Below are 19,696 nucleotides of genomic sequence, written 5' to 3'. Positions count from 1 at the left end.
CAAGGCTATGTCAAGGGTAGCACCAAAGGCTGGCTCTGTGCATATCTGCAAATTCAACTCCTCTGGGGTTATGCACAAAAGTGGCCTTCCAGATAATGGCCTGTAGCTTCCCACAACAACTCTTTCACCTCAGCCAAACACACACCAGCAGCTGAGAGCTCCCCTCACTCCCTGCACAGAGCAAGACAGGAAGGCTAAGCTTAATAGAGACTCTAACGACAAGATTTAAATAAATAAGCTGTATTGTCTGTACAAAAAAAATATATACAGTTTTGTGTTTTAGAGGAGAAAATGCCTCCTTCCACATTATTCAGCAGCCCTAATAATCTTCTGGTGCTGCTGAGTCACAATTCACAGAACAGACAGTAAATGTACATTCATCTCATGCAAGGAGCACACCACATCCCACCCCCAAACTAAGGTCTTCCAGCTCTCTCTGAAACCTGCTTCCAAATGCTACAACCCGACGTGTGGTGGAGCTGGAGGGACACCTGCTATTCAAGAAGTGTAAATATTGGCTTCTGGTTTTCAGTTGCTATCAAACTAGACATAGTTAACCACATTAGTAGCAGTATGGCGTTTGTTGTCTTCATTCCAGGTATAACTACTGAGTCACAAGTAACTCCCCTCACATTGCCCCACCATTCCGTACTAGTGTTTTACAAGGTAATCTGTACACAAATAAATCTAGAGTTAAACACCAGGTTCTGTTAAAAAGAGGAACAATACACCATTGAGTTTATAGAAACACAACCTCAAGAAGTTCATAAAGGTTCCCCAAATATTTTGTTTTTCTGGATGACAATGTACAGTTCTTAATATTGCACTTTTTTTTTACACAAGAAATCCTAATAAATATTCACAAAAGATATACATAGAAAACATTCTTTTATTTTAAATAGACATGACACTGGATTTTAGTAACTTGACTTTATTAGTAACGTGACTTTTTTTTAGAGCCCATTTTTGTGGTGAGGAAGAAAAAGACCCCTACCCCTTAACTATCCTTAGCTCACCTGGGGAGGACACAGCCTGACACTGTCTCCTCCCCAAATTTTACTTCCAGACTGACCGCAAAATGCAGCACTGGTGTCAGTGGTGGCCCTGGGCTGAGTGACATCTAGTGAGTTTTGTCTGTGAGGGGTTCAGCATATCTTAAGTGGTGAGTGACATAGGCCACCTTGCCTTGGCTACTGCACACAGGGGGAGGCAGGTAAAATCACCCCAAGTTGCTATGCTGAGTGGGCAACTTGTTAAACTTTTCCAGACCTTCACTTATGACACTTGACTTGGCTGAAGCCACTAAACTGAGCTGACTGGCATGAGTGGTGCAGTGCAAGCATGTGCTGTTTTGCCTGCTGAACCAGCAAATCACCTAAACTTGTGTCTCTTAAGTTCTATCAAGTTAACAGTATTCTATAAAGAGGGGAAATAGTTTGAAGAGTCTTTGGGGACAGTCTTTAGAAGCTTTAGTTTTCTTTCGGCTTTCACTGCAGTGCCCCCCCACCCACCTGTGCTCTGCCTGGGTCTGGAATGATGTGGTCACTATGCTGTGATAGATTTTTTTTTTTTTTTTGGGCAAATTGATGAATTGTTTTTTGAAAACAGTCTCCAGTCCATGGCACTCAAAGTGGAGCAGCGATGATCATACAGGCAGAAAACCCATGTATTCACGCTTAAAATGCCCTGGCCTACACCAGTAGTGCAGTGTGGGCACTAGGACTCTTGATTTAGACAGAGATGCAAAGGGGTGACCTGACTGCACATCTTAAAAGTCTCACTGGCTTTTCTGAAAATGTTCAGGCAGAAATGTTAACCGAGACAGTGTGGGAGCTGTGGACTCACCATACACCCTGCTAAGCTCTTACATGCACTGTGGGCCCTGGGGGTATGTACCCAGCGCACATCCATGAGGGTCAGAACGCAGCCAGTGAGCTTCAGGCAGCTGCCTGCCCATTCCCTCCTGAGGAACACAGACAGCTTTCCTCTTTCTTCTGTTCTTCTCTCCTCTCCTACCTCCTTTTCTGAAACACAGTGTGCTTTAAGACTACTTGGATGTCTCCTTTGCTCCATCTGTCCATTTTCTTAGTTCTTGTCCTCTGTGCCTCCCACAGGGAGAGCTGGGTTCTACCTCAGCACGGTGTCCCCTCTCACCCTTCCTGCAGAGCAGAGGACAAGACTAAGAAGCAGCAAGTTATGTATTCACTGGAAAGACACAGAGGTTGTCCCACATCTGTACGGATATCTTACAAACCCTCTGGTGTCCCTTCCTATGTCTGTCATCTGCTGTGGACTCTGACTCCTGGCTGTCCCCAGGGCTCTGTCTGCTTCCTCTTTGCTCTCCTTGGAGCCCATGTTTGGGAAGTGGCTAGCTCTGCAAAGGTGCTCTTGCTGTCTGGCTGGGACTGCTCTGCAACCTTCCCTAAACCACCTTTCTTATCCTTTCCCAACATTCTGTCCTCTGGCTAACACAGAGGAGACATGCTGAGGTCCTCATGACAGGGGGACGGGAGCTATGCTGTGTGTGACAGTGGTGCCTGGGGTGGGGGTGGGGGAATAAATAAATAAAACCAAGAAAGCTTAAGTTGAGTCCAAGGCAGTTGCTTGAGTCCTTTGCATGGCCAGGCTGGAGTTGTCCCTTGTGCCTAGTCTTCACGCTTTGCCACAAGTCCCACAGCATCGAGATTTGAACTGGCTTAGCTGGCAGAGCTTCAGCTGTTTCACCTTCTCACAGTACCTGGTAGTGTCTCTGCACTCCACTGGGAGGTAGGGAGAGGGGTGGGGAAAGGGAAAGAAAGGAGATGTGAAACAAGCTAGAGACTTTGGTCACCCAGTGCTTCCTGCACCCCTGGGCTGGTCCTGGCTTAGTAGAGACTTCCCAGGCTGCCTGTGGTGACAGCACCAGCTTATGGCTTCTGACTGTTCACTCCATGGAGCCTGCTTTGGGTCCCTGGCTGCTTTCTGACAGTTCATTTCCCTTGTAACTTTCTGGATGATCTAGATTGTCGGCCTCTGAAGCACATGAAGTCCAGGTTGGATCACCTCATTGCCTGAACTCGTGTCTTCCCTTTCCTGTCCCTCTTTACTTGTATTTTCCACTGAAAACTTCTCTGCTTCCTGCCCCTGCCATGCCTTGTGACAGCACTGTGGTGTTCTAGTTTGGCACTGGCACAAACTAGAGGGTGGGTTCTTATATACTGGTGATTTGAGTTGCGGACATCTGTGATTAATGTAAGATTTAATGTCTCCAGCGCTCGGAGTAGTGGTCAATATGTGTGCTTTGGACAGAGCTTCCAACGCAACACCTGGCTCTCTCAGCATCAGGTGGACACCTTGGCAGCCTTTGGAACACACCTGCCCTCTGTTGTAGCCCAGGCATGTGTTCACACAGCCTTGCTAACCCACATGCACCCCTCTGAAGACATTCAAATCCTGCACCAGCGAAACCTTCCCCAGGGCCCTCTGCTCAGGCTCCATCCCAGCGACTGCCCTCTGACCCGATGCCTGGAAGGGAATTTGCAGAAGGTTCTCTGGAGCTGGAACATACTGTTTTCACATGGGGTGATGTTGCAGCGCTGCCAGTTGGCAGGCCGGGGTCCCCAGGAGCACAGGTGCTCAGGCACTGCCTTGTTGGTGCGGGCGTTCACACACTCCACGCGCCGGGATTGGAAGCCGTAGTTGCCGCAGGTCGCTGTGCACAGGGTCCACAGACTGACCCTCCAGTGTACGCTACAGACCTCTGACCAGCAGTTCTGGGTACTCACAGGCCTGAAGGAAGAGAGAGGCAGGCTTAGGGTCTGTCTCTGTAAGTGCTGGATCAGAAAGCAGAAAATAATGTTGTGAACCCAAGAGTATCAGGCAAGGACTTCGAGGATAAGCAGCCTCAGGTTCTGATCTGTTACTGAATAAGAAAGAGCTCAGGTACTTCCTCTACTGGGTCTGTATCACTGCAAGACCTGAGAGTGAGCTCTCTTCTGGTTGGGCTGTGGGAAGGGCAGGAGCAGAGCCCTCACCCCAGAGGGACTGATTGCTGCAGAGAGTTAGACATGGGACAAAGGTTCTTACCTCAGCATAACTTTAGAGGGAGCTCAAGAGAATGAAGCTGGTAGAAACCTTGAGGTTGGTGGCCACTGTGTGAATCTCACCTCTTGTTCAGGTCTCTTATGGTTTTTCCCTCAGTCAACAGCACTCTTTGCCTTTTTGTCCCTCAAATAGACATACCCAACCTGCTCTATTGCAAGCACAACCCAGTTGATACCACTGAGCCATCTTGCTTTGGTAATATGTGCAGTCAACCAGGCGCACCAATGCCAGGCTCTCTCCATCTTGCTTTGGGTAAAATGGAGCAGGAATAGCAAGATGTCTGCTTACTTGAGCTGTGAGAGCTGAGAGGAGCAACTTTCACTTATTTCCAAGTTTTTATGCTGTTGGCACAAGGAACTCACTACTTAATGCTTACCGTGGGAGGGCACTGCACTGCTCTGATGGTAAGGTGAGGCCATCACGGGTCTGGCAGAAGACCTGTCTGTGTTGGACAGCAAGGCGAGGTCCGATGCAAGGGCCATTGCACTGGGAAGCAGAAAGAAAGGTGGCATGTTAGCCAAGTCAATGGAAGGGCTGTAGTGTGCACAGGGCCTTGTATCTTATCTGAGGCTTTCAGGTCATTCATTTTGTCAGTGGCCAACTTGTTGTGACCTGTGTGCATTCTGTTAGCAAATGGCTATTGACAGTGAAGAACCAATCAACCCCAGTCTTGGCTAGCTGTAGGAAAGATTTCTATCGTCTACGGCCATATCATCCTGAACACGACCAATCTCGTCAGATCTCGGAAAGATTTCTAGGTATAATGTACGGGGAGTGTGTTGTTTTCGCCGGGCTAGGTTGTTTTCGCTGGGCTGGCTTCACGGGTGGGTAACAGACGACCAGGGACTCATGGTTGAGCTGTAGGCAGTATCTCTTTATTCATGCAGGACACAGCACAATCTAAGACGAGCTAAGCTAAACTCAAGTACTGTAAAACTCACAATGCTGTCTTTATATATATTTGCCAAGTAGGGTGGAAACAGGATGTGACATAGAGAGGGTGGAGAGAAAAGTGACTGGTGAAAATCAGAGTGTGACAAGGAGGGGGCGGAGCAGGCGAGAATCCTATCACTGAAACCACCAATGCCCTGGAGGCAGTGCTTTATGTAAAAGTGATTTATGTAAATAGACCAAAGCTTTGAATGGGATTAAATCTATCCCTATATAGGCATATGGTTAAGCAGAAGCCAGGGGGAGCTGGCATACTATCCAACAGGAGTGTGGTGTTAAGATTTAGAGCTGAAGATATCTAAATAAAAGATTTTCTTCCTTTAGTTCAGAGGGTAATTTAGTATTTTCTTGTTAATCTCATCTAAGTAACCAAGTCTGTCTCTTTCTCCTTTGACTTTTCTCCTGGTTAAACTCAGGACTACTGAAAATAGATTTAGGTGGTCCTAGCCACCATGTACTCATGGAGATGAATAGTTTTTTTTTTTTTTTTTTTTTTTGCTCTATCAGAGGAAATATCCCTAACTACAACTGTCTGTAGGACACAAAAGCAGCAGGCCATTAACCAACATCTGCTATTTGAATAAGTGGACTGACATCCCTTGGAGGTCACTTTAGAACAACGACTCTTAACCTAAGGGGTCTTTGGACTCATGGGGCACCCAGAGGAGCTGTTAACCTTTAAAATTATAAGCAGTAGCCTCGTGCTTATTGATATTTCTAACAAGGAACTCTAGTTTTCAGTAGAAGCTCAAAAATTAAGAACTGAAGGAGAAGGGCTTAAAGTAAATGTAATTCTCTTAAATCAGGAAACTAGACCCAAAGAGACCAAGGTCTTGCCAAATTCATCAATTTGTCTAGCCAAGTGATGCTAGGAAGTGTGAATTCAGAACACAGTGATGAACTTTGCAGTTCATCCAATATGACAGTATTTATTGTTCACAAAGACATCAGGAGCTTTGAGGAAAATGGAGTATCCTCTTGACTCCCATCAATTGGAAACTCTTTTATTGTGATAGAATATACATAAAAATTGATCATTCTAGGGGGTTAGGCAGTAGCACACTGGGTTAAGTGCACATGGTATGAAGCACAAGGACCCCTGCAAGGATCCTGGTTCAAACTCTGATTTTCCACCTGCAGGGGGTCATATGTGATGAAGCAAGTCTACATGTCTCTGTCTTTCTCTCCCCTTCTCTATCTTCTTCTCCCAATAAAGTGGGGGGGGGGAATGGCTTCCAGGAGTAGTGGATTCATAGTGTAGGCATCAAGTCCCAGAAATATCCTGGAGACAAAAAGCAGTTATAGAAGCCAGACCTGGGAGGGAGAGGAAGATGGCGGCCTGAGAAGTTGCTGGCAGCGAGCGCTCTGACGGCATCGTCGGCAACGGTAGGATTTTCTGCCTTTAGCAGGCCAGTTAATAAGGGGTGACACCAAAGAGTGGGTACAATTTAATTTGGGTTAAGAATTAGAGTAAAGGTGACACGGACTAGCGGGGCTCCAGAATTCCCAGGGCGCCGGGCAAGGAGAGTGCGCCGGGCATTGTCCTCCGCCCGCCCAGGAAGGCGGCTCCTCCGCCGGTTGCAGAGCGCGGCGGGCAGAGGACCCGGAGAGAGCACATTAGCTCGGGGGCTTCCTCTTGGGAGAATCCAGGGTCCACCGTGACCCTGAGAGCAGATCCAAAGACTTCTTGAGTATAGCTCTCATTGGATCAAAGGATTTGGAGCTAGTTTTCATTTTTGAGAAATCCTTTAAAAAAGTCTGGAGGGGGGGGTTTCCCGGAAGATGGCGGACAAAGGAGAAGTGGCTAGCCTTTGAGCTCCGGACACATCTCGTGTAAACAATAGGATTTTCTGCCTTTAGCAGGCCAGCCAATAAGGGGCCACAGCAGTCATACCAAAGAGCTGTCTATAACTTAATTTGGGTTAAGAATTAGAGTAGGGGAAAAAATTCTTTTTTCTTCCTTTTAATTTTCAAGCATACATCCTTCCCGCCGCTCCCCCCCCCCACCACCATAAGCAGTGCCTGGGACCAGCTACTAGCAGGATACCCCATACCACCAAACAGGGGTTTTTTTTTTTTTTTTTTAAACTCACTGATAACACATTTGGGAAGTTCCTCGCACTGCTCTTTAATTACAACCCTTCTTCTTATATTCTCCCTTTTCTCTCTCTTATCTCTCTCTATCTCTTTTTTTATTTTTTATTATTATTATTATTATTTTTTATCTTGTCATACACTTCTTTCTTCTTTGCCTTTCTGAATTTGTGAATTACTTTGGGGAAGAAATCTGACCCAGAGTGGACTCTCTATGTGTGTATCTCTGCTCTAGTTCCCTTTACACTCTTGTTACCCTAGAATATACACTGGATAGTAGATTTTCATAACTGTCTATTCTTGCTATCCTCTCTTTCTTTTCTCTTTCTTCACTGGGATTTGGTTACTATTTTTTCACGGACTGGAGAAATTGTTTGGCTAACTGGTAATGATTAAACTCCTTCAATACTTACTTCAGTTGCTACTGTAATTCCGGAGGTTGGTGAGTGCAATTGTCATAAAGGTATTTAGTACAGTGTTACTTGTGCTCAAAACACAACAACTGAGGAACAACAGAGCATTAAAAAAAAAAAGAGAGAAACACATAAATAAAAAAAATGGGTAGATTAAAAACAAATAAAACTGCTACCCCAATGAATGAAGACAAGAGCCCAGAAGAAACCATAAATCAGTCAGAAGTAACCATAGATAAGAAAAGTATGCAAGCAATAATAAACTTATTAATCACAGAAATGAAAACAACATTGGAGGAAAGGAATGGCAGTATTAGGGAAACAACAGTTGAGACACCCAAGGAAAATACTGATTATCTTGAGACAATTAGAGAACTGAAAGCTGAAATAGCTGTAATGAAGAAAGAAGCTGAGGCAAGGGAAAGCAGACTAACAGAAGCAGAAAACAGAATTAGTCAGACAGAGGATGAGTTAGAGAAAACTAAGAAAGAGGTGAAAGAGCTTAAAAAGAGATTGAGAGACACTGAAAACAACAACAGAGACATATGGGATGATCTCAAAAGAAGTAACATTCGTATAATTGGCCTGCCAGAGGAAGAAAGAGAAGAAGGGGAAGCAAACATTCTAGAGGAAATAATACAAGAAAATTTCCCAGACCTGAATAACAGAAAGGATATCAAGGTGCAAGAGGCCCAGAGAGTACCAAACAGAATCAACCCAGACCTGAAAACACCAAGACACATCATAGTCACAATGAGAAGAAGTAAGGATAAAGAAAGGATCCTAAAGGCTGCAAGAGAGAAACAAAAAGTCACATACAGGGGAAAACCCATAAGACTTTCTGCAGATTTTTCCACTCAAACTCTAAAAGCCAGAAGGGAGTGGCAAGATATCTATCGAGCCCTGAATGAAAAAGGGTTTCAACCAAGGATAATATATCCTGCTAGACTTTCATTCAAGCTAGATGGAGGGATCAAAACCTTCTTAGACAAACAACAGTTAAAGGAGGCAACTATCACCAAGCCGGCCCTGAAAGAGGTACTAAAAGACCTCTTATAAACAAGAACATCACTATAATACTTGTAATATATCAGAGTAAACAAATCGTTTTTTAGAACAATGGCACTACAATACATTAAATCCATAATATCAATAAATGTCAATGGCTTAAACTCACCCATCAAAAGGCACAGGGTGGGGGGATGGATCAGAAAACATAACCCAACCATATGCTGCTTGCAAGAATCCCATCTGTCACAACAAGATAAACACAGACTTAAAGTGAAAGGATGGAAAACTATCATACAGGCTAACGGTCCACAAAAAAGGGCAGGAACAGCCATTCTCATCTCAGACACGATAGATTTTAAATTAAATAAAGTAATAAAAGATAGGCAAGGACATTACATAATGATTAGAGGATCAATCAGCCAAGAAGACTTAACAATTATTAACATCTATGCACCCAACGAGGGACCATCTAAATACATTAAACACCTATTGAAAGAATTTCAAAAATACATCAATAGTAATACAATAATAGTGGGAGACTTCAATACCCCACTCTCACACTTAGACAGATCAACAAAGCAGAGAACCAATAAAGATACAAGAGAATTGAATGAAGAGATTGACAGACTAGACCTCTTGGACATTTTCAGACTCCTCCACCCCAAAAAACTGGAATACACCTTCTTTTCAAATCCACATAACACATACTCAAGGATAGACCACATGTTAGGCCACAAAGACAGCATCAATAAATTCAAGAGCATTGAAATCATCCCAAGTATCTTCTCAGACCACAGTGGAGTAAAACTAACTTTTAACAACAAACGGAAAATTATTAAAAGACATAGAATTTGGAAACTAAACAACATGCTCCTTAAGAACCACTGGGTCAGAGACTCACTCAAACAGGAAATTCAAATGTTCCTGGAAACTAATGAAAATGAAGACACAACCTATCAAAATATTTGGGACACAGCGAAAGCAGTACTGAGAGGGAAACTTATAGCCATACAATCACATATTAAACACCAAGAAGAAGCCCAAATGAACGACCTTACTAGACACCTCAAGGACTTAGAGGAAGAGGAACAAAGGAACCCTAAAGCAACCAGAAGGACAGAAATCACTAAAGTTAGAGCAGAAATAAACAACATCGAAAATAAAAGAACCATACAAAAGATCAATGAAGCCAAATGTTGGTTCTTTGAAAGATTAAACAAAATTGACAAACCCCTAGCCAGACTCACCAAACAAAAAAGAGAGAAGACTCAAATTAATAGAATTGTAAACGATGCAGGAGATATCACAACTGACACCACAGAAATCCAGAGAATTCTGCGAAACTTCTATAAAGAACTATATGCCACCAAGCTAGAGAATCTGGAAGAAATGGAACAATTCCTAGAAACCTATGCACTTCCAAAACTGAACCAAGAAGAACTACAAAATCTAAATGCACCAATCACAGACAAAGAAATTGAAACCGTTATTAAGAATCTCCCCAACAACAAAAGTCCTGGACCAGATGGCTTCACAAATGAATTCTACAAAACTTTCAGGAAACAGTTAATACCCATACTTCTTAAGCTATTCCATAAGATTGAAGAAACAGGAATACTCCCTTCCACCTTTTATGAAGCCAACATCACCCTGATACCAAAAGCTGATAGGGACAGAACAAAAAAGGAAAACTACAGACCAATATCTCTGATGAACATAGATGCCAAAATATTAAACAAGATCTTGGCCAACCGGATACAGCAACACATCAAAAAGATTGTTCATCATGACCAAGTGGGATTCATCCCAGGAATGCAAGGCTGGTTCAACATCCGTAAATCAATCAATGTCATTCATCACATCAATAAAAGCAAAGCCAAAAACCACATGATTATCTCAATAGATGCAGAGAAAGCCTTTGACAAAATCCAACACCCATTCATGCTCAAAACTCTACAGAAAATGGGAATAGATGGGAAATTCCTCAAGATAGTGGAGTCTATATATAGCAAACCTACAGCCAACATCATACTCAATGGAGAGAAGCTGAAAGCATTCCCCCTCAGATCGGGGACTAGACAGGGCTGTCCACTGTCACCGTTACTCTTCAACATAGTATTGGAAGTTCTTGCCATAGCAATCAGGCAAGAGAAAGAAATCAAAGGGATACAGATTGGAAGGGAAGAAGTCAAGCTCTCACTATTTGCAGATGATATGATAGTATACATAGAAAGACCTAAAGAATCCAGTAGAAAATTACTGGAAGTTGTTAGGCAATATAGCAAGGTATCAGGCTACAAAATCAATGTACAAAAATCAGTGGCATTTCTTTATGCAAACACTAAATCTGAAGAAGAAGACATCCAGAAATCACTCCCATTTACTGTTTCAGCAAAATCAATCAAATACCTAGGAATAAAGTTGACCAAAGAAGTGAAAGACTTGTATACTGAAAACTATGAGTCGCTACTCAAGGAGATAGAAACTGATACCAAGAAATGGAAAGATATCCCATGCTCATGGATTGGAAGAATAAATATCATCAAAATGAATATTCTCCCCAGAGCCATATACAAATTTAATGCAATACCCATCAAAGTTCCACCAGGCTTCTTTAAGAGAATAGAACAAACGCTACAATCATTTATCTGGAACCTGAAAACACCTAGAATTGCCAAAACCATCTTAAGGAAAAGAAACAGAAATGGAGGCATCACACTCCCAGACCTTAAACTATATTATAAAGCCATCATCATCAAAACAGCATGGTACTGGAACAAAAATAGGCATACAGACCAGTGGAACAGAATTGAAAGCCCAGAAGTAAATCCCAACACCTATGGGCATCTAATCTTTGATAAGGGGGCCCAAAGGATTAAATGGAAAAAGGAGGCTCTCTTCAATAAATGGTGCTGGGAAAACTGGGTTGAAACATGCAGAAGAATGAAATTGAACCACTTTATCTCACCAGAAACAAAAATCAACTCCAAATGGATCAAAGACCTAGATGTCAGACCAGAAACAATCAAATACTTAGAGGAAAACATTGGTAAAACACTTTCCCACATACACCTCAAGGACATCTTTGATGAATCAAACCCAATTGCAAGGAAGACCAAAGCAGAAACAAACCAATGGGACTACATCAAATTGAAAAGCTTCTGCACATCCAAAGAAACTATTAAACAAACAGAGAGACCCCTCACAGAATGGGAGAAGATCTTCACATGCCAGACATCAGACAAGAAACTAATCACCAAAATATATAAAGAGCTCAGCAAACTCAGCCGCAAAAAAGCAAATGACCCCATCCAAAAATGGGCAGAGGAAATGAACAAAACATTCACCACAGAGGAGATCCAAAAGGCTAACAAACATATGAAAAACTGCTCTAGGTCACTGATTATCAGAGAAATGCAAATCAAGACAACACTAAGATACCACCTCACTCCTGTAAGAATGGCATACATCAAAAAGGACAGCAGCAACAAATGCTGGAGAGGATGTGGGGACAGAGGAACCCTTTTACATTGCTGGTGGGAATGTAAATTGGTACAGCCTCTGTGGAGAGCAGTCTGGAAAACTCTCAGAAGGCTAGACATGGACCTTCCATATGACCCAATAATTCCTCTCCTGGGGTTATACCCCAAGGACTCCATAACACCCAACCAAAAAGAGGTGTGTACTCCTATGTTCATAGCAGCACAATTCATAATAGCTAAAACCTGGAAGCAACCCAGGTGCCCAACAACAGATGAGTGGCTGAGAAAGCTGTGGTATATATACACAATGGAATACTATGCAGCTATCAAGAACAATGAACCCACCTTCTCTGACCCATCTTGGACAGAGCTAGAAGGAATTATGTTAAGTGAATTAAGTCAGAAAGATAAAGATGAGTATGGGATGATCCCACTCATCAACAGAAGCTGACTAAGAAGATCTGAAAGGGAAACTAAAAGCAGGACCTGATCAAATTGTAAGTAGGGCACCAAAGTAAAAACCCAGTGGTGAGGGGTAGGCATGTAGCTTCCTGGGCCAGTGGGGGGTGGAAGTGGGCGGGAGGGATGGGTCACAGTCCTTTGGTGGTGGGAATGGTGTTTATGTACACTCCTAGCAAAATGTAGACATATAAATCAGTAGTTAATTAATATGAGAGGGGGAAATCAATTGTATGTCTCAAAGTTTCTCAAAAGACAAACTGAATCTTTTTAATATATAGGCTATGTATTTGATATGCGGACTCTCTCAAAAGCCTAGACCAAGTAGATTAGAAGCTTCCAATAGCACAGCTATATACAAGATACTGGGTACTGTCCAGGAAACCATAACAAAGGGACTTTTCAAAGTTAACCCAATTAACAAATAATGTGATGATAATATTAACTATCGATTGTCTTTTTGAACCCTAAGACAGCAGGAACCTCACATCTTCACTATAGAGCCCCTACTTCCCCCAGTCCTGGAACCCTTGGATAGGGCCCACTTTCCCGTATGCATCTCCCAATCCAAACCAAACAACATTGCATCTGCCGATCACAAACTAACCAAAGCAACGATTGCTACCTCAACATGCTTCACCCCAGAATGTATCCAGAGACTTCACGTGTGGAATGACAACCCTTCAGCTTCATTACTCGGGTGAGACCTTTCCTTTAATAGTACACTCTAATTTCATCTCAGGTAGTTCACTTTCCAACAAAGTCCCATAACCTATATATACACCAGTTTCTGTGAGAGAGAGCTTATGTGCACACGTATCCATAAACTACTGCAAAATATATACCTGAAAGCAGGACTACACTAGAGTTTGCAGTGAGTACCTCCCTAACACTTCCTCTCCACTATTCCAAGCTTGGGATCCATGATTGCTCAACAAATTGTTTGGCTTCATATGTTAACTCTCTTTTCAATCACCAGGTTCCAGATGCCACCAGGATGCTGGCTAGGCTTCCCTGGATTGAAGACCCCACCAATGTGTCCTGGAGCTCAGCTTCCCCAGAGTCACACCCTACTAGGGAAAGAGAGAGGCAGACTGGGGGTATGGACCGACCAGTCAACGCCCATGTTCAGCGGGGAAGCAATTACAGAAGCCAGACCTTCTACCTTCTGCATCCCTCAACGACCCTGAGTCCATGCTCCCAGAGGGATAGAGAATGGGAAAGCTATCAGGGGAGGGGGTGGGTTATGGGGATTGGGTGTTGGGAATTGTGTGGAGTTGTACCCCTCCTACCTTATGCTTTTGTTCACTAATCCTTTCTTAAATAAAAAATTAAAAAAAAAAAAAGAAGCCAGACCTTCCACCTTTTGCACCCCACCATGATCTGGGTCCATACTTCCAGAGTGATAGAGAATAGGGAAGCTATCAAGGGAGGGGATTTGATATGGAACTCTGAGGGTGGGCATTGTGTGGAAATGTACCCCTCTTATCCTCTGTTCTTGTCAATATTTCCATTTTATAAATAACAATTTTAAAAAAGATCATTTTCACCATTGTGCTGTTTGAGTGACAGTAGCTGTATAACATACAACTATCAGCACTACCCATCTCTAGAACCTTCTCATCATTCCAAATTGAATCTCTATACATGGTAAACGTTATTCTTCACCTTCTATTGCCTGATAAACATGATTCCCCTTTCCATTTCTAGGGGCTTCACTATCCTACAGAGTTCATGCTCATGAAATCATACACTATCTGTTCTTTTGCCTGGTTTATTTCAGAGTGTTTTCAAGGTTTATCCATACCATGGCATGTATAAAATTCATCCCTTAAATTTTTTTAAAAAAACAAACCAAGTATTTTTTTTTTTTTTTTTTAGTGACAGAAATAGGGCAAGAGGGGATAGAAAGAGACACCTGCATCCTGCTCCATCACTGTTGAAGTTCTCCCCTGCAAATGGGGATGGGGGGGTGAGGGGGGTACTCAGCTAAAACCTGGGTCCTCACTCTAGTTAACTTGTGCACTGTACTAGTTGCACCATCACCTGCCCTCCCAAATTTATTCTTTAAGTCTGAATATTATATTACATATATATGACATTTGGTTTCTCTGTTTGACATACAGAAGCTTTTACCACTCAGCTGCTGTCTTCAACAACAGTATATGAACTGTTTAGGTTCCCATTTTACCATAATTTTAGGTTTTGAGGAATCACCATTCTGTTTTCCACAGTAGCTATAACATTTTACATTCATACCAGTATTACATAAGGTACTGATTTGCTTTACTCAAACTTGGTAGATTCGTTTTCAGAATAGCCACCCTAGATAAGAGGTGGCATCTCCTTATGACTTTGATTTGAATTTCCCCAATAACTAATTTTGTTGGACATCTTTGTATATTGATCTGTTAAATATTTTTTCCTTTTTCTTGAGAAGTGTCAATTTATTTCACTGCTTGTATATAGTGTAAGGATCCAACTATATTCTTTCCCAGCACATTTGTTAGTATGATTGTCCTTATTGAGTTGTCTTGGCACTCTCATTAAGCCATATGAGCTTATTTTGGGCACTGAATTCTATCCCATTAATTTATATATCTGTCTGTATGCCAGTGTTGTTTTTCCTGTGCACTCAGAAATGGAATTGCTTCACAGGGTCTTGTGCACTGAAAAATCAAACCAAAACATTGTTTTAATTATTGTGTTTTGAGTTAAGTATTGAGATCAGGAAGCAAGACCTCCAACTTTGTTATTCTTTTAGTTTTTGGTGATCCCCCTCTCCCTTTTTTAACAGTCTTTTTGTTGCTAAAACTGGGATCCAGAAGTGGTGTGTCTCAGCTGCCAATCTAATTCAGTGCCAGCTGTCTCTGAGCATTGGTTTTTGGTCCTGGGAATCACTCCGCCTCTTTCAGTCCACAAGCCACATGTGTCTGTACTTACCTCTGGCTTAGGTGGTTCTTTCTTTCAACCTGTTTCTTTAAATTGGACCCGGAAGTGGTGAGCCTCAGCTGCCAAACTCCAAGTTTGGTGCCAGCCATTCCTGAATACAGCCTTTTAGTCCCGGGAATTGCTCCCTCACCCCCTCCCTTTCTATTGCATATGAGCCACACGTGTGTGTGTTTGCTCACCTGTGGCTTGGTGATTTTTTGAAGAGACCCTGGTTGCATTTTGTTGAGTTTGCAGGTGATTTTCATTCCTTTACCTAGTTGATTGGGGAAAGCAAAATGCAGCCGCTGCTGCTGTTCCCTCATTTATTATTCTTTTTTTTTTTTTTTTTTTACTCATTCTGAGTCTTTAAGAATTGCTTTTTTTTTTTTATTATTTATTGAGAGAGAAGCAGAGTATCATTCTGGCACATATGATACTTGGGATTGAATTCAGGACCTCACGTTTTATTCACTGTGCCACAAGCCGGGTCACACTGAATTTCTTTATCAGATTGTTTATGGTAACAATACAGACACATAACTGATCTTTATGAGTATACTTGCAACTTAGGATTTTGCATTTAGGATTATGTCATCTGTGAACAGATATGATTTTACTTCTTTCCCAACTTGGATGACTTATTTTCCTTTCTACTATATCTCTTGCATTCCAATACTGTGTTGAATGGAAGTGGTAGACATTATTATCTTTGTAGAAAAGTTTTCGAGTATGATGATAGTGATGGGTTTGTCATAGTATTTTTTTTTTTTTATGAGAGAGTAATGAATTTTGCCAGATGCTTTTTTTCTGGATCAATTGAGAAGATCATATACTCTTACCTGTCCATTCTACTTATATGGCATGGCATATATCAGTGATTTTCATATGTTGAATTATCCTTACATGACAAGAATAAACTAAATTCTTTATGGTGTATACTATTGAAAAATGTTAATCTTTTAATTTTTTAAAATTTATTTTCCCTGTTACTGCCCTTGTTTTTTATTGTTATTATTGATATCATCATTGTTAGATAGGACAGAGTGAAATGGAGAGAAAAAGACACCTGCAGACCTGCTTCACCACCTGTGAAGTAACACCCCTGCAGGTGGGGTGCTGGGGGGCTAGAACTGGGATCCTTACGCTGGTCCTTGTGCTTCATGTCATGTGTGCTTAACCCGCTATACTACCACCAGACTCCCAAAATATTGATTTTTTTATGCATCAGTAATTATAAGTGGGGGAGGTAGATAACATAATAGTTAGGCAAAGAGACTCTCATGCTTGAGGCCCAGAAGTCCCCGGTTTAGTCTCCTGCATTACTGTAAACCAAAGCTGATTAGCGCTCTGGTAAAAAAAAAAAAAAAAAGTCTTAAGTATTCCTGTACTGTCCATTGCTAATTGCTATCAAGATTATCCTGATCATGCCCTGATATGAGTCAGGGTATGTTAGTGCTCCCTCTTCTTCAATTTTAGGGAGAGCTTTTATAAATTGTTGAGTTATATAGAATTCATCAACTAAGCAAGCCATTTAGTACAGAACCTTTTCTAGAGAATTTTTCTGGGTTTTGATTCAATCTTTTTTTAGTACATATATAGTCTCGGGCTTGGTGCTGGCACTATGATTCCACTGCTCCTGTGGCTATTTTTTTCTTCTATTAATAGGGAAGAGAGAGGGACACTTGCAGACCTGTTTTATGGCCTCCCTGCAGTTGGCTTGAACCCTGGTCCTTGAGCATGGTAACAAATACACCTCCACCTGGTCCCTGGTTCATATTTTTATTTGTGCTACTGGAGAAATTTTCATTAATTTGTTGGTTTACAGTTACTTCTAGTGCTCAGATATCTTCATTTCTGTGAAATCTATTTATTGTCACCACATTCATTTTTTATTAACTAAAAGTCTAGTTAGGTATTTTTGGAAGAATTAAACTTTCGTTTCATTGAAATTTTCTAGTCATACAGAAAGATAGAAACAGGCTGGGGGTATGGATCAACCTGCCACCATTCATGTTTGGCAGAGTAGCAGTTATAAAAGCTAGGCCTCCAGCTTTGCACCCCATAAAGAATTTTGGTTCATACTCCCAGAGGGAAAACGGCCAGGGAAACTTCCAATAGAGATGATGGGATACAGAATTTATAGAACTATACCCCTGTTATCTTACAATCTTGTTAATCATTATGAAATCAGTAATGAGAAGTTTTCATGTACAATTGAGAAAAATGTGTATTCTACTGTTACTGTGTATATGATAAATCCAACTGGCCCATAGTATTGAGAGCATAGTGTACTGATCTTTTTTGGTTGTCCTATTCATCATTGTAAATAGAGTATTTGTTTTCAAACAGTGTCTATTTTTCATTACTTCTGCCAATATTTGAAATTTGGTATTTGTATGTTTATAATTGGGCTAGCTTCTTGGATATATTTTCTATCACTTCACTCTAATATATTTGAGCCTTTATTATTTAATTTTTCCTTTTGTTGCCCTTGTTGTTTTATTGTTATAATTATTATTGTTGTTGTTATTGATGTCCTTGTTGTTGAACAGGACAGAGAAATGGAGACAGGAGGGGAAGAGAAAGATAGACACCTGCAGACCTGCTTCACCGCTTGCGAAGCGACTCCCCTGCAGGTGGGGAGCCGGGGGCTCAAACCCGGATCCTTAAGCCAGTCCTTGCGCTTTGCACCTCCTGTGCTTAACCCACTGCACTACTGCCCGACTCCCCAGAGCCTTTATTTTTTAAGTAGAGAACTTCTGTCTTTTATGGTGGTGCAGGGGATTGATTTATGAAAGAAGCTATCACCATTTTTACTCTACCTTGTCTGTCCATTCTGATGTACTCTGCTATCACTGACTCTTCCTTTCTACTGCAAACAGCTTCTCTACTAAGTCATCTTTTTTTCTCTTCTCATATTATTGGGCTCTCTCCTATGCCATTCTGCATTTTCTTTCTTTATGAGCTATATAATCCACGACTCCTAGTCATTGCCTACTTACTTTCAAATTGGTAGTATTTCCTTTAAGCCTCAGAACTAACAAACTCTTTAAAGAACATACCCACTTGCATATTTTACCAACATAGTAAAAAAAAGAGTTAGTAGGAAAAAAAAAATTGATTAGAAAGATTAAGCATGCTTAATCTTTCTAATCAATTTTTTTTTTCCTACTAACTCTTTTTTTCCTTCTAATTCCAGGTAGAGAGAGAAAGATGCAACAGCAGTGTTCCACCATCTGGGAAGCTTCCACAGCTCTTTGTAGTGCTAGAGGTTTGAAGTTGGGTCCTCATGCATCATAGTATCTATTCTACTGGGTGAGCTATCTCCTGGTCTCTCCTTTTTAAAAGTTTGTATGTGACGGAAATTAAGACATATAGCCCAGAGTACCACTCTGCCCCAGCATATATAGTGCTGGGGAATGAACCCGGGATTTCATTCTGCACTCTATCTCCCTGATGCTCACAACAGTTCCTTAACTTAGTCATCTTAGCTTCCTGTCTGATAGCTAGTGGACCAAATAAAGCCATCTGAGACACATATTAATAGAAACTCTTCCTCACTTTCATAATCCAATACCTTTGTTCTGACTGGCATAATTTATAAGCATGATTGTGACACCCCTTAATGGTGTCTCTGGATGCCTCTACTCCACCATTAGAAAAAAAAGGTGTAAGGCTTTTTATGATCTAGCTAGCACCTGTTTTCCAGCCACATTCTATTTCTACCTCTCACCTAATCCTCCTGCAAACATTCTGGGGCTACTTGTGCCTTTATTCCTCCACACATATTTTTATGGAACGCATTCTCCACCTAAGACAGGTGTCTCATAAATACATGTTGGATTAAAAGGAGGTTATTACCCTGAAGCCAGGTTATTAGGGCCTAGAAAGTGGTTTCACTTTTACTTAGAGTAAAATCAGTATAATTTTCATAGACTTTAGGGGCAAATGTGGGAAAGAGTCATACATGACACTATTCTACAAGGAGTTTCTTTTTTTTTTTTTAAATTTCTGTATTGGGGAATTAATGTTTTACATTTGACAGTAAATACAATAGTGTGTACATGCATAACATTTCCCAGTTTTCCATATAACAGTACAACCCCCACTAGGTCCTCTTTCATCCTCTTTGGACCTATATTCTGCCCCCCACCCCAAAGTCTTTTACTTTGTTGCAATACGCAAATTCCAGTTCTACTTGTGTTTGCTCTTCTGATCTTGTTATCAGAAGCTATTACTAGTCTCACAGAAGTAAGCCATGGAGGTTAGGTG

At 41.6% G+C, this 19,696-nt stretch overlaps 1 protein-coding gene across 4 annotated transcripts in view; it reads right to left on the bottom strand.

Moving 5' to 3' along the window:
- Nucleotides 1-224: 224 nt before the first annotated feature.
- Nucleotides 225-19,696, bottom strand: part of ADAMTSL1 (ADAMTS like 1) — a 1,221,418-nt gene continuing 1,201,946 nt past the window's right edge. For all 4 annotated transcript variants that reach the window (XM_060199610.1, XM_060199611.1, XM_007535759.3 and 1 more), the window contains 3 exons: nt 4,460-4,569; nt 3,548-3,768; nt 225-2,759 (listed from right to left, as the gene is read on the bottom strand). In XM_060199610.1, the coding sequence (XP_060055593.1) occupies nt 2,653-2,759; nt 3,548-3,768; nt 4,460-4,569 (438 nt within the window). In that variant the 3' untranslated portion in view covers nt 225-2,652. The remainder of the gene's footprint in view (nt 2,760-3,547; nt 3,769-4,459; nt 4,570-19,696) is intronic.

The sequence above is a fragment of the Erinaceus europaeus genome, chromosome 10 (genome assembly GCF_950295315.1).
Source record: "Erinaceus europaeus chromosome 10, mEriEur2.1, whole genome shotgun sequence".
NCBI lineage: Eukaryota > Metazoa > Chordata > Mammalia > Eulipotyphla > Erinaceidae > Erinaceus > Erinaceus europaeus.
This window is presented reverse-complemented; position numbering and strand designations above follow the sequence as displayed.